Raw genomic sequence first — 15,452 nt, 5'->3', positions numbered from 1 at the left:
AGTGAACGGTCGCTATGTGGGAAACGAACGAGGCGCCCCATCCACATTAGTTTCACATCTGTGGCCAGGGTGCCGTGGCGTCTAACGTAAATTGTTGTATCTGTCGTAAAGTACTGGCAAGACATCTAAACAAACAACAGAAGCAACTGCGCGGATTTGAAGTCTTTGTAGATTTACTAGACGCCAACGGTAGGTTTTGTTATCGGGAAATGGTCGGTTATTGTCATGTTGTGTCTCGTAATATTAAAGTAAATAGTTGTTGCCTACATTGGCGTGAGCAGGACAGTTAGCTTTCTTGCTAGCCACCTTTGGCTAGTTGTAGCAGTTGAGCTATCAGAGTGTATCATTAAAGCTAGGAGAACTACTAACGTTCGCTTTCGTACACTGGCCTGGCTATGATTAACTGTCTTTGGGACTGCTAAAGCCATGATACTGTATTAATGGGTCACAGATTTCAGTGGTGGCAGTTTTTGTAATTTCTTTGTGTGTTTGTGAAGTTTCTCAGGGCAATGGCTGCGTCTTCTTCATCCTCTTCTGCGGGAGGTGTGAGCGGCAGCTCGGTGACTGGCTCCGGGTTCAGTGCTTCAGAGCTCATCCCTCCCAGGAAAGTCTTGTACACATATCCCAAAGGAGCAGGTGAAATGATGGAAGGTAAGAGAAAACACACAACTAAGGGCATCTGTCTCTCTCCTCCCAACAAGGACATGGAAATCGTATTATGCAACTCACTCAACGCTAGGTTTATTTTAGGTTATTTGCATTGAGAAAACACTGGGCCAAAGAAGTTAGGCCAAGGCTTGTGCTCCTCATGCGGTCATTTTTTACTGACATCTGCATTGAGGTTTACATCCTGATCACAGAGCTTAGCATTTGTTTTTCTGGAACACTGATTGAAAACATCTGACAAATCTCATACTGGTTTTAAGACATTTCCAGATTCCCAAGATCATCTTCTATCCAGCTGGAACAAAACCATAATGATAATAAACAAATAAATAAAAAGAAAACAACATGTCAACAACATGTCTTTTAAACTAGTAAAGATGGCAGCCAGATGTGACATCTCCTATCTTCTCTTATAAAGTGGATTACCAAAGTTAAAAGCTTTGTCATCAGGATCATTTATCTCTCAATCGATCTTATTTTCTGTTTTTCATGTGTAAGAATACATTTGTGTTTTTCTGCATCATGCAAAATGTCACTTCTGGTTGGCTGCCATCTTTGTTTGACTTGTGAAACAGTCACAACTGATTAAAAAACTAGTAAAGAATCTTTGTTATTGTTCAGCAGACAGTAGGATTGGGCAATCTGCTGATTTTTAGTTCAGGATGGATCTGTAAAGCATCTTCAGTCTACTTTTCAGACTTTACAACAACTCCTTTATGGCTCTCAAAAATATAAACAGAGAAAATGTAATTTTTTAACTCTTTGTCTGCTATTTCGAAATGTTCTGCCTTACCATACATCGCTTCACTAATTCTTCATATAGCAATTACAACAATCAGCCAAGGTATTAAAGATGCAATATATGTTGGTGAACAAAAGAAAGTATATGAAGATATGAGTCAAGGTTATGTTACTGTACAGCCTATTTCTGGCTTAAAGTGTTTTCAGAACCATATTTTATTGTTCTGTTTAGCTGTAATAAGAGAAGATTCTTATCTGGCTGCCACGAAGAAAACATACGCAACATGCAGGTACTGCGGTCCTGGCTTCCAAACAAAGGAGAGAAAAGCTCAGATTACAGCACACACAGAGGGAGTGTGACTTAATTCTCTGCTCAGGTTGCCAGAACTTCACTATATCATCACAGCAAATGTTTTTTTGCTTCAATATTAATGTTCAACATCTCATATTTAACCCTTAAAAGGACTATCAGATGAAGTAAATAACATTGATCATCCAGCAAACCTAGCATCCTGGCATTCATCTGTGGGGACGTGTCGGGACAAGTCCTATCCATGGAGGCTCCACCTTGCAACCCACAGGACTCCTAGGATCCACCACCAACAATCTGGTGACAGACACCACAGGATACCCCATAAGTTCATCCGTCCATGATGATCAATATCTATATTAAAAGATGGTTTTCTTAAGTCGTCTTCTTTATCATCAACAGGAACACAATAGAAAGTAGCTACATTATAACCAGGATCTAGTTCAAATAGTACCAGTTGATAGTAACAATTTCTCCTTCCGCCTGTCATAGTCAGATGCCAACTACGGCTGTATGCGTAAGGCGCCACTGACAGTTGGCTTTGATGATGGCTGACCGCAGACGCAGTCGAGTGTGGAGCTTTTTCAGTTCTCAGAACAGCAACAGCACTGTTTGTGACTGTGAGGCACTGTGGCAACACCACAAACCTTGATAAGCATCTGTGATTTAATTACTGTACAGACTATGATGAGGTTATGCAGTGAAAGGTGCCGCTACGGTGCAAGTTATAGAGAGGGAGAGAGTGTAGCAATTGGCAACGTTTATCACCATCACTGGCAGTTGGAAAGTGATTCACATTAGTCTAGCCTTCAGTTTGTGTGCTGATGTTTAAACGATGGGAGATCCCTGCATCCTGAAAACCACAGAACGCCGTTTTATTAGGCTTTTGTACAAAGTATCAGTATCTTATTGGTGTCGGCGATACCAGCCTGAGTTTTACTTTGTATCGGAACAGAAGGGAAATCAGCGATATCACACATCACTTGTCTCCATGGATTGGACTTGTTCCTGCATGTCCCACAGATGTTCAATTGGATTGGGGTCTGGCAAGGCCAAATTGATACCTTGAGCATTTTACTGCTAGGGGGGGCACTGCCTTTGGGGGCTGCCATTGCCATGAGGGGTTGTACTTGGTCCACAAAGGTGTCTGGGTAGGTGGTGCATGTCCAGCGGCATCCATATGAATGCCAGGACTCAAGGTTTCTCTGCAGAACACTGCATTGTAAAGGAGATGATCACTTCACCTATTAGTCCTTTAATGCTGTTACTGATTGGGGTAGGTATGTCAGGAAAAGGCCACCTGGCTCTGTACTCCTTTTTGTTGCCTCAAAATGTCAAAATATACTTAACAATGTGGTTTGGTTGACTGCTGTATAAAAGCTCAAGGTATAAAGTGCCTCAAGGTTAGAAACGGCTAAAAAGTGATGAAAAGCACTGCAGCAATGCTGAAAGTCTCAGGCTGTTTCTCTGTTGTTTTCCAAAACTCTGAAGGGCTTTTTACATAATGCTGAACATTGCGTAATATTTAACCTGAAGTTCTCTCTCTGGAGAAGCTTGAAAGCTCCCATTTTGACATTTTCTATTAGCTCAGAGTGCACACAGGCTTCAGGTCTGTCTTTTAAATAAAACAGAGCATCCCGAGTATTTAACCTCTTCTTCTCCTTTGTGTTTCTTTTAGACGGCTCTGACAGATTTTTATGTGAGTCTGTGTTCAGCTACCAAGTTGCCTCCACACTCAAACAGGTTAAACACGGTAAGTCGGTAACTGCATTATGCAAAATCTGTTTGTTTTAGTTGATCCACGAAAAGCTGGAACCCTAATAACATAACAACTCTGTGTTCTTCCAGATCAACAAGTGTCTCGGATGGAGAAACTCGCGAGTTTGGTGGAGGAGCTGGAAGCAGACGAGTGGCGGTACAAACCCATTGAACAGCTATTGGGATTTACACCGTCTTAAATAAAGAGATCCATATGCCTTTGCTTAATAAATCAGCCAAGAGGAAGGAGATGGTTTATTTCAGTTCATAAATTATATTCCTTCTTAATGGTTTTATTCTATATCTTATGTGTGAAATATTATCTGGAGTTACTGAATGTGAGATGTGTTATTTTATCACTTTTATTACTGTATGAGCATGGTTTGCCTTTTTAAGAACAACTTGTTATATTACATTCAGCATACTATATCAAAACCCTCTCAACAAAAATATCCGTATTATAAGCTAACAAATAAACATTTTGTAATAGATTTTTGAACTGTATTAGGCTAATGAATCTACGCTTAGCCTCAGCATTAAGGGAAATAATATGTTTGGTAATGAATCCCTTGAAGTGAGGCATTGTGTTTCTACATGGCTGAACTGTATATACTTGTTTTGCACTTACAAATCTTAAAGAAAACCTGCTGCCTGCTCAGTCTCTCCCCCTCTCCCTGCTCGCTCCAACAACACTTGGAGCAAAACAAAGAGGGCTTGTAAATAAAGTCATACTTGGACATTCTTTGGGTCAGTCGCTGTTTGTTTGCTTGGGGTTGTGTCATTCGTTTAACTCGCTTCAACGAGCTGATTCCTATCATGTCGAAGATGTGCAACAACAACTTCTTGGAGTTGTTTATGTTGCCACAACTCACATAACAGTCGTTGGAAATGTACAGTTTTTTTCTGTTGCTTGACTCTCACTTCTCTGCCGTGTTGACAGCAAGGAAATGGGCAGATCTTCGTGTTTTCAAACAAAGGAGGGGTGGGAATGTACAGAATGTACTGTTCTGGGTTTAAATGTCTAAGGACAGCCCTGGACAGTACAAGACACACCTCTAGCTAGACTTTAAATGTCCTTGCAGGAGTGCCAAGGATTTTTTTCACCCCACACTTTCTTTCTAGGAAATCTCTGTACAAGTTGTTTGTTCATGGAATGATCAGCTATTTCCTTTCGTCAACATTTTTTCTATACGACAAAGCAACAAACATTTTTCTTCCCCCTGAAAACATCTCTGATGACAACTTGTAATTCATAACATCCCACTCAGAACATACTGTGCCTGCACGTGTTACTGTGTTTCAGTTCCTCCCTGATATAAAGTACAAGTACAGTCCAGCCTACTCACGTGTAGCAGCACAGTGTATATCTGGCTGTTGTCCAAAAACTTTTTTTTTTGAGTAAACATTGAGCATGTCATGTACAGTACGGCCCTGCCAGACAGCAACACAACAGCGGTTTTTGCTTTGCACCACGATATTTTATGTTTTTTTCACAATTTCTTATGTTTTGCTTGTCTTTTAATTGTTCTCCCATGCAGTTATTTTTCATGCCTTTAAGCACTTTGACAGCATCGTAACATATTTTGTGACTGTAATAAATGCTTTTAAGGTGCAGTCAAATAGCAGTGTGTCAGCTGCCTTTTTTTGGTGCATTCCTATTCCTCTGCAGATTTTCATTGTTCCATTTGAGGGCAATTGTAGGAAGATGTGTCGCACGTTTCTATCTTAACATTTATCAGCATTTAACCACGTACCCAGTGTTCTGTTATGCAGCCGATTATCCTGATAAGCTGATGTTTGCATCTCTGGCTGGCAGATGAAATATTCTGATGTAATGCTTGAGCAAAACAGGTGACGTAATGTGCACTGCAACACTCGGCCAGCTGAGGCCAGGCTGCATGGACTTGCTTGGGCTTCTACAGTATGTGATCAATAATCTAGCTGCACATACAGCAGAGCAATTCATTTATGCTCATGAAATATATTAAACAAAGACTAATAATATGATCCTTGCAAGCCCAGGCAAGTCCCTGTACATTTCCATAACACTAGGGTCTGCTATTCATCACCCCAACCCCCCTTCCTCCTCCTCCTCCCCCTCCTCCTCCTCCTGCTGTTTGTCTTCCTTCTCTGCTGGCATGTTACCAGGCAAGATACAGCGCAGATGGCGTGCCTCTCTTTTTGATTGGCTGGCTGGAGAGGGCTGGGCGTGGCCTCGCAAGCCCCTATATAAACATTGTTGCAGGACAAACCGCAGAGCTTGGCAGCTGGCGATGAGAGAGGGGACGCGTCGGGGAGAGAAGTTAGCGGATAGTTGTTATTGTAGACAATAACCCTTCAAAAAACTGTCTTGAACGTCGACAGCGGACTTCAACGGCGTCGTTTTTGAAGAACTTGTAAGTATGATGTCGCATTTTCTGTTTTTGCTCGCTTTTTTAGCTAATTTGAACAGTTAAAGAGCTGCTAGCTAACGTCAAGCAAACAAAGGTCTTCTCGCTGCAAACTCCTTAACAAGCTATATTTAACATTTCTGATAATTATATTTAATTTAACTGCTGACTACTGTCTTTTATCTCGAGTTTGAGTGCTTATCTGCTGTTTTTTTTGTTTCCTCATAAACAGCTGACACTGTTGAATACTGCAAATAAAAGGACAGCCATGCCAGCTCTATCTCCTGCACCCACTGAAATCGCCAGCTCACCCCCCTCACCAGTGGACAGCAGTCCTAGGAGGCTGTCCTGGGGTAAACTGGTGCAAAGATTGACTGATTTCAGCACAACTCCCAGCACCAGCAGCATTGAGTCTGGGTCTAACAATGGCAGCAGGAGTGATCTCTCAGACTCAGGTAAGCAAAGCTGCAAACATCTTCATTAAAGGTGAATGGATGTTCCTCTTTATGCATGGTTCAAAGTGTAACCCATTGTCTCCCTTCAACAGGGTCAGACGTCTACGGTGACCTGTCTCCCTCTAATGATGACCTGTTTTATGATCCAATGGAGGAGACCATCCTCAAAGAAGTAGTGGACCTTATCGCACGAAGCCTGAGAGAAGCCAAAGACTCAGACTGCGCCTTACGATGCACAAAATTGCTCATCCCCGAGAAACTCCTGGAGCACATCGGGCAGGAGCTCCTTCACCTGGCAGCTAGCGAGCCCTGTGGTTTGAGAGGGGCGCTCATTGACCTCTGTGTGGAGCAAGGGGCCGCCTGTGAGAGCATGGGAGAGCTATCTGTGGACCCCTACCTTGTCCCCACCTTTCAGCTGACCCTGGTGCTGAGGCTGGAGTCTGGTGGCCTGTGGCCTAAAATCCAAGGACTTTTTAGCACAAAGTCTCCTTCCACTCCTGTAGTGAGACAAGCTATTAAACTCAGCACTGGTTTCCGCGTTATCAAGAAGAAACTGTATTGTTCTGAAGAACTCCTCATTGAGGAATGTTAAGGAATGTAAGGGACTGTCCATGTTTTATTGTCTGCATTTTTAAAATGCCCAGTTAAGCTCACAGAAGGGCCTTAGTACTATAACCACATGTATATGATGCCTTCTGAAGTGCAAGGATGGACTTTGTCATCATGTAGCCTATTGTTCCCACTTCAAGGGAGCTGAAGTTATGGTACCTGGAGCAGGTGTGGCTCCTCACTGACAGATTTTCAAATTAAAATGTGTAACCATGGTGATATATCTGGTAAATAGGCATTTTGCGAGTATTAAAGTGCGTACCTCAGTTTCTATTGAAACCACACAACGGCAGCTAGCTATATGGTTATAGTCATTTAAAACCATTGTGTTCTTTTTTTTTTTTATTCATGGCAGTTAATTGTAATTCACTCCAAGTGATGACTTGTACACCAAGCAAACCATTATGGACCTTTAGTGACTGCTCGAATTCAAGTTCAAAGGCCTACCACTGCTTGCCTTGTGCAGTATATGTGCAAGCTGCGGCTAAGATTTCCAATGTAACTTGATCTTGCGTCTGTGTGGACCTGTCCTGCTTTCAACTTTATTTATTTGACATTCAAATACCCATATCATTGCACTGTTTTTGTACTTTCATGATTTGCAAATAAATTATTTTTTCTAACAGTTCTCTCTTTCTGCCTTATTTCATCACACGAATATCTATTATGGGTAGTTTTACATCCAGAATCAGGTTTCCAATTTTAAAACTTTTTAAAAAAGATAAGTATATGAAATTTTGAACATTAATATAGCACAAAATAACAGATGGTACGTGTGTGTGTGTTGTAATCACGCTTGCAAGCTTTTGTTCTGTTTTGAACACCAGGAAGGCTGCACATGCATGTTAGTGCATGTGTTTCTGGAGGAAGGTGGTTGATAGTTCAAGGGTAAGTTCACCCAAAAATGAAAATTCAGTCATTATCTACTCACCCTATGTCAGTGGACAGTCAGGTGGAGGTTTGTAGTCCACAAAACATTTCTGGAGCAACTATATTTCTTCAGAATTGCTTACTGCATCTTTAAATTACTGTATGAGGCAAAAATGGAAAAATGTTTGATTCTGCTAAATATACAACCACATGCCTTTTCTTTAACAAACCATACTAAAATGTGATCCTGACATATTGTGATAAAGTTCAGATGATGGGCATATCATGCACTGTGACACGTTTCAAGACTTCAAGGGAAAACTTTGCAATAACAAAATCTGACAGCTCAAAACTTGAACTCAGAGGTGCAACATCTGCCGGAATCAGCTGAGAACATTTTGCGGTCAGAGAATGTGGCACAGCAGTTCCTGCTCTGCACATGCTGCACGTCACCTAAAAATGTGAACGTGCACAAAGCCATGTTTCCAGGCTCAGTCAGCCGGCTCACTGACTTCAATATGCCGAATGTGCTGACGGGGCTTTTGTCTTCACATTCTGTGCTTGTTCTGCTCGGAGCGTTGAGTCACGACCAACACGTTTTAAGCATCCATATTTATTTTCATCAGGGAGTAAAAACAAGGTGGAAAAAAGTGAGCAGGGTTGTACTGTTCTCTTAGTCTGATAATCCATTTTTAAATAAATAATACAAAAAATAAATAGCATACTATAAACTTAAAAAGTGTGACAAAGATTGCTTTTTCCCCAACAGATGATTTTCATCAGAGACATTATGCTCCAAAACTAGAACCTGTTAAAGTCCCACTTTGTGGGTAGGCACGTCTCTCATTCTCTTGGCTTTTGTTGTGAAGTACCATTAAAGTTATACTACTGTATATATTTCTATCTTTAAGACAACTACAGGAGGCAAAGTGTAAAGGGACATTTCCTAATTGCTATCTCTCTCTCACACACACACACACAAACAGCAGAAGAAGAATCCCAGGTGTTCAAGTGTCTGACAAACCATAGACATGAGTGTGTATTGATCAGAGGTTTCACATTATTCCTGCATAGTTTCAGAATGTGCATTAAAGTCAAAATCAGCAAACCCCCCTCAAATTTATCTCCTCCGCTGATCTGACAGCATAAAAACAAAGAGGAAGCATTCACTGTGATATCTAGTCGACTGCTACATAAATAACGTCCGTACAACTACATCTAACCTCACTGTGTTCTGCTTTCATACTGCATTCTCACAAAAAAACGTGTCCTCTCTCATCTTAATGGCTCACATGGAGGTTTTCCAGACCTCTGTCTCGTCGGGAGGACAAGCTCTTTTAAAAGTGGCGTTTCCATTTCGAAAACATTATCGTTTATGACATTATATATTTTTCATTTCACATACTTAAATTCCACAGAAACGGTTTCAGCCAGTTCGTGTGGTCAGCTTGATGCAGATTGGTGCTGGTTTGTTCGTGTTGCTTGTTGAGTCATCTTCCAGATTGTTAAAGCTCTTGTATTTACAGCCGATAATGTTTTGTGTTGACTCTGGAAACCTGGAGGAGAAGAAAGGAAAGAGACAACAGTGTTTACTTTGTGAAATGAAATGAAACACGCAGATAATCACAACAAAATGTGTTCAGAGTGAAGAAACTTGCTTTTAATTACGAAAGCTGCCTCAACCGTGTAATGAAGCTGTGATCTCGGACAGCTTGGCGCAGCTTGGTGTGCGGGCCCTCTGTGCTCTTTGGTACAGATCGTTGTCTCCAAAATAGCGAGCTCTGTAAAGCATGCCTTCCTCTGTAGGAAGTAAAAGAAACATCTCATGAAAGATATATGAGGGGTAATAAAAATCACAATGTCTATAATCATTTTCCCAGAACTGATAAGATCATGGCAGAAACAACAGCCAATAAATAAATAAACAGGCACGATTTGTTTCCTTGGCAAACATACTTTGTTGTTTCTCCTTCCAGCAATTATTGCGAAGGTTGGAAATATAATCATCCTCCACCGACCGCTCCAAATTCTTCAGATTCACTCCGTTGACCTCCTTGGAGAAATGCTCCCCCACATAATACGGCACCTTCAGGTTCTCAGTCAGCCTCTTCTGCGTGTAACCTGCTGACCTGCGTGGAGGACAAAGTGTTGGAGCATGAGGACGACAGATCCGGCACAGTCTGTCTCTGTAAACGTGGCTGATAATGGCTCAGAGACGGGCCAGAAACTACAGAAGTGTATCTGGAACACAAAGGCAGACGGCGTGGAGAGAGGCCAGACACATGGAGTCTTGTAAACACAGAAGAGGTCTGTGATTATTTGGAATCAACTGAGGCAGCATCAAGATGTTCGTTTTAAATCAAACACACCAGGGTGAAAAGTCAACATAACTAAAGAAAATTAAATCTATTTTTGTGCTGGTTAATCCGTAATTCAGCGACATTTAAAACACGGCCATGAACTTGGGTTTTATGTAATCTTCAGTCTGAGGTCTATTGTAGTTTTGCAGAACAACAGTTAGTTTTGTTATTCAACATCCTTCCTGCAGGTGTTCAGAACAGGGATCACACTCACGGCCTGAAGCTGAGGCTGTAGGTGGGGCTGTTGACCATGATCTGACTGAGGGCGGACACAATAACCAGGATGAGGATGGGCATGACCTGCACGAACAGAGCGAGGCCTCCCTGCAAAGAAAACACTTCAGTGTCAAATGCAACTGAATCAAAGGAGGCATACAAATAACATTTACAGATGTGTATCTGACATGGTAAAAAAAGTATGGTAACCATATGAAAATCCTTAAAATTGCACCTATACCTTCCAGAATATATGAAGATGCAATAATTTTTTGCATTTCACAAATATAACTGCTGCACACAAGATGTCTCCAACTTCTGTTCTCAGTGTTTGTGCGCTGGAGGCTTCAATTTTCCACATCACACTTGTGTATGCTGAATATTATGACCACAGTTGGCTTCCAGACTATTTATGATGTCAAAAATCATGCTCCTAGACCCCATACACTTTCAGCAATGAATGTGAAAACAGCCTTCTGGTCTCGACTGTACAAACATGAAAGAACAACACATTTTTGACTGGATGGGAAGCATTGGTGCGTATGTTTATTGAGACTGGGTGTTGTGTTTGTATATAATACTTATTTTAAAACTTGCCCCTAACAAATACCCCCCTATTATAATAAAAAACTAAAACTAATAAAAACTAAACCCAAACTAAACATGTCTCAAACAAACTCAAACTCAATTAAACCCAGCAAACCCACTCTGGAAACTAAACTGAACTAAAAACATGATGATGGTGAAAAATACACAACAATAACAAAAATAACCACATTCCACTGACTGTACTAATGTAAACATTTGACAGACACTTGAATATTGCTGAATGTACCTCAAAAGGTTAAATCACAGATAACTCAATGTCTCCCCCTAGTGTTCGACAATCACTTCACATTTCATGCACGCCTGCATTTTGCAGGAGCTCCAAGAATAACTTACATCTCGCTGGCGCTCCCTCCTCTCTCGCCTTGGGTAACGCATCCGCCCGTTAGTGTACACATTGGCATTGCCTGGATCAAAATAGCACACGTTAATTGACGGATCATGACGAGAGCATTACAATGAAAATGTCTCACCAGTTTGGAGTGAAAAATACAGAACGGTGACGCGTACTTGTCGGGTAGCCTCCTCCGAAGAACATATTGAAGAGGTCTTCAGGTGAAATATCTGGCTCGAAGTTTCCGTTATCTGGGCCGTGTGTTGACGGATGCCTCCTCTCCTCTCCACATTGATCGTACTGTCTTCTTTTATTAGCGTTACTCAGAACAGCATACGCATTCCCAATAGCTGTTGTAAAAGAGAAATTATTAGGCTGAGCATCACAAAAAAGGGCTGAAAGAAACCTTTTGAAACCACGTGTATTAATGAACTGATGGATAAAAGTTCATGCTGGTCACCTTTAAAAGCCTCTGTAGCACCAGGAGCATGATTCTTGTCTGGGTGGAACTTCAAAGCGAGTTTTCTATACGATCTTTTGAGTTCATCCTCAGAGGCGTCCGCCTGGACCCCGAGAATTTCATAGAAATCTTTACATTGTTTTATCCTGTGCAGAGAAGACATGATTCTCAGTGTCAGGAGTCAACTATACCTTCCAGCCCACTTCTGATGTACATGATTATCAGCCTCACCTCTTCACAGCATCTAGCTGATCTGCTGTATAGGATTTTGAGGTCTCTGAAGGCTTTTCTTCAGGTCTGGTGTCCTCGTGGTTGGTCTGCCGCTGCCGAGGCCCCGACACCCCACTGAAGTCTGAGTGGCCGCTTTGTCTGGGTGTGAATCCATTCTTTGCTATTAGCTCCAGCAGAACTAGAAGAGATACAATAACAGTGATGTGAAAAGACATTCAGACAGGCACTCATTATTACATTTTTAGATACCTGCAACAGCTACATAAGGGCATTAATACAATATTGTCAGAGTAGCAACCGTGGTGCCCTTTAGGAGTCTTATATTAATATCTACGATTTGTAGGCTCTATTTATTTGCCCGTGGTCTTACAGTTTGGATTTTATGAGCACGCTCTAATTAAAATCAGAAAAATGTTCCAATGTAACCAATAGGGCTCCGGGATATTCATAAAAATCCAGAACACCGTCACGCTATTCAAGACTAAATGCATAAATATCCCAATTTATTTATGTGATACAACAAGGAAAAGACAGAAAAAGACTTGAGAACTAACAGGAGCCTTTAAAATCCCCCCGAAATGCATTGAGCTGCATCATAATATTGGTGTTTTAATTGTTGTATGTAAATATAAAAGATTTAAGTAACTATTCTCATTGCCTGCATACACCAATATATCACAATACTGATGATAGTTGATATCAACGGGACAATATATTAGGAACAACTGTTGGTGCATTCAGGGGATATTTAGATCAGAACCTCAACTAACTTTTATTTCCATTGTTGATTCATCTGTCGATCATTTTCTCAATTAATCGATTAGTTGTTTGGTCTATAAAATGTTAAAAAACTGTGAAAAATGTCCATCACTGCCTCCCAAAGCCCAAGATGACGTCCTCAAATGTCTTGTTTTGTCCACAACCCAAAGATATTCACTTTACTGTCATGGAGGAGGCGAGAAAGCAGAATTTTTTTTTTCTATTTTAGTCGTAAAAAAAACCACTCTGATTAACCACTTATCAAAATAATTGGTGGTTCATTTAACAGTTGGCCAATAATTGATTCATCTTAGCATTACTAATTGAGGTGTTCTCATATGTCTGCAAAAAACAATAGCTCCTTATCCATATATGGCATTATTTGTTGTTCCTCCAACTAAGCGTGGCATCACTTCATATCAATCACCTCTCTGTAGGCACGACAATGAACTCTTATCAGATGGATGGCTACCTGTCTCCCTTCTTTTCTACAGTGGATTAAAGATGTCACCATGTGTCTTTAAATAGAGAAGCTGAGATCACTCAATAGACACAACAGAACCTGGTTGAACTTTATTGAGTATGTGGAGAAACTATGGTTCCCAGCAGTGTGAGGTCACATGTTTGTATATGTGTAATACTGAGACCTGATTCTAATCTATACATGTCATTTATCTTCCTGTATAATACTTGTTGATTAAAGCTGTTGATGAAAATGCTATCCTGCCTTATTGTATGGAGACAATATATAAGTAAAGCTAGTGAGAAGACAGCTCAACCAGTACTGTCAGAATTTCTTCTTTCTGGGCAGCAGGTAGGAGGAGACTTGATAAACTTATCAAGAAGGCCAGCTCCATCCTGGGATGTCCTCTTGACCCAGTGCAGGTGGTGGGAGAGAGCAGGATGATGGATAAGCTGTCATCGCTGCTGGTGAAGGAGTCCCACCCCCTGCAGGTTACTATCACAGCACTGGGCAGCTCCTTCAGTGATAGACTGATACACCCCAAGTGTGTGAAGGAGAGGTATCGCAGGTCCTTCCTTCCTGCTGCTGTCAGACTGTATAACCAGCACTGCTCCCAGTAGACCTCACTGTGCACTGTGCAATAGAAATCTCTACACTTAACCCATTTCCCATTTTGGATTGCACTAACTGGGCAATTTTTCATACCCATATTTATTATTATTTATTAATAACAACACACTGCCACCCTTTTCTAATTACACTGTTCATATTATAAATATTATGTACATTTGATGTATATACGGGCATATTTCTATTCTTAAAGTTTTATTATTATTGTTTATTGTAATATTACTGTCCTTTGGCTGCTGTGACACAGAAATTTCCCCGTTTGCGGGACAAATAAAGGAATTCTGATTCTTCCTTTTGACCAAAATACCAGTGACTTAGCCCTCACCATATTAACCATAACGTTCTATACAATAATCTGTAACATATAACACCTACAGGTTATATATTATAATACTGCTACCACACCACCTGTATGAGGGATACACAACATAAGCATACCCGTGATCCAAGTTAATTGTGTATAATGGACGTTTTTCCAGGATGCACTTAGCTGATTGCATCTGCAGCAATTTCTTCTGATTGGTTGCAATGTAATGGATGTGTGTTTTATGCACATGCATTTGTGCAGAGTGTGTGGCACACCACATGTGGTGTTTCCCTGTTAAAAGTGTTTTTTTTTTTCAATATGGCAAGTTTTTCCTCACTCGAAATGAGGGTCTAAGGACAGAGGATGTTGTTCACTGTACAGGTTGTAAAGCCCACTGAGGCAATGTGATTGTGATGTTGGGCTATATAAATAAAACTGATTTTATTTTATTTACAAACTGACTGCAGGGATGTCACAAGCCTCGTGAGTGTGCCGGCACAAAACTGATGCGACGGTGCAGAGATGAGGTTTGTCATACCATACTCTACTGTACCCGCTGTATGGGTACATATGCATAGATGCATGTATGAATAGACATGGCATTCATATTAATATGCAGTGCACTGTGTTTCTTCCTTTTGCTACCTATAGTATATGTGGTTTGTTGTCCCTCTTGGTCCAGAGCTGGGAGGGGTGGGTTTAGGTATGTGCTATGCAAGAATAATAAGCTGAATGATAAAACATCATCCAGAAGTCTTTGCAGTGACTTTCTAGCATTAGCTACTTAATGGGAAAGCAGCTGTTAAGTGTTATCTCTGACACCCTTCACACATCTGTTTCATGTGGAGCAGGTGTACAGAATATGTCTTAAACAACATTAGGAGCAGTTTAATTTGTCTTGACATGGCAACATTATGACATACATACGCTGGAATGATAAACCAGCTAGCTACTGTGCTAGCTATCACAGGCCCCGGCTACTTGCGCCGCAGAGCTCATCCGGGATGCAGGTGATGCTGCCGGTGATGCTGCTGCGTACCTCCCCAGCCGAAGCGCCCCTGACTTCGAGCGGCTCGGCCATTTTAACTCACCCTTCGCTTTCTCTGTCGGGAAGAGTCTCTGCGCCTTCTCCAGGAACCGCTGCGCCTTCTCCGGCTGGTCGTTGGTCAACGCCGCGGTCGCGATGTCAATGCAGCGCTCCGCTTCGTCCCTGTTTACTTCCATCGCGGCGGGCGAGCGGCGGCGCAGCGGCGGCGGCTAACGGAACTGGACCAGAAGTAAATAAAG

At 41.4% G+C, this 15,452-nt stretch overlaps 3 protein-coding genes across 3 annotated transcripts; 2 read left to right on the top strand and 1 right to left on the bottom strand.

The window, feature by feature from the left end:
* Positions 1–60: 60 nt before the first annotated feature.
* anapc16 (anaphase promoting complex subunit 16) lies at positions 61–4,217 on the top strand. The gene is made up of 4 exons (XM_084343327.1): positions 61–189; positions 498–651; positions 3,396–3,470; positions 3,566–4,217. The coding sequence occupies exons 2-4, from the start codon at positions 510–512 to the stop codon at positions 3,673–3,675; spliced, it is 327 nt and encodes a 108-aa protein (XP_084199453.1). The 5' UTR covers positions 61–189; positions 498–509; the 3' UTR covers positions 3,676–4,217.
* A 1,524-nt stretch (positions 4,218–5,741) lies between these two features.
* ddit4 (DNA-damage-inducible transcript 4) lies at positions 5,742–7,557 on the top strand. The gene is made up of 3 exons (XM_084341971.1): positions 5,742–5,871; positions 6,098–6,320; positions 6,413–7,557. The coding sequence occupies exons 2-3, from the start codon at positions 6,134–6,136 to the stop codon at positions 6,910–6,912; spliced, it is 687 nt and encodes a 228-aa protein (XP_084198097.1). The 5' UTR covers positions 5,742–5,871; positions 6,098–6,133; the 3' UTR covers positions 6,913–7,557.
* An 839-nt stretch (positions 7,558–8,396) lies between these two features.
* dnajb12b (DnaJ heat shock protein family (Hsp40) member B12b) lies at positions 8,397–15,452 on the bottom strand. Its single transcript, XM_084341562.1, has 9 exons — positions 15,257–15,452; positions 12,007–12,184; positions 11,776–11,921; positions 11,492–11,665; positions 11,318–11,388; positions 10,374–10,483; positions 9,756–9,928; positions 9,458–9,599; positions 8,397–9,355 (listed from the first exon to the last, which is right to left on the bottom strand). Exons 1-8 carry the CDS (start codon positions 15,387–15,389, stop codon positions 9,478–9,480), a joined length of 1,107 nt encoding a protein of 368 aa, XP_084197688.1. The 5' UTR covers positions 15,390–15,452; the 3' UTR covers positions 8,397–9,355; positions 9,458–9,477.

The sequence above is a fragment of the Pagrus pagrus genome (genome assembly GCF_965226575.1).
Source record: "Pagrus pagrus genome assembly, chromosome: 21".
Taxonomy (NCBI): Eukaryota; Metazoa; Chordata; class Actinopteri; order Spariformes; family Sparidae; genus Pagrus; species Pagrus pagrus.
The sequence above is the reverse complement of the archived record's forward strand: the minus strand, read 5'-3'. Positions and strand labels throughout refer to the sequence as shown.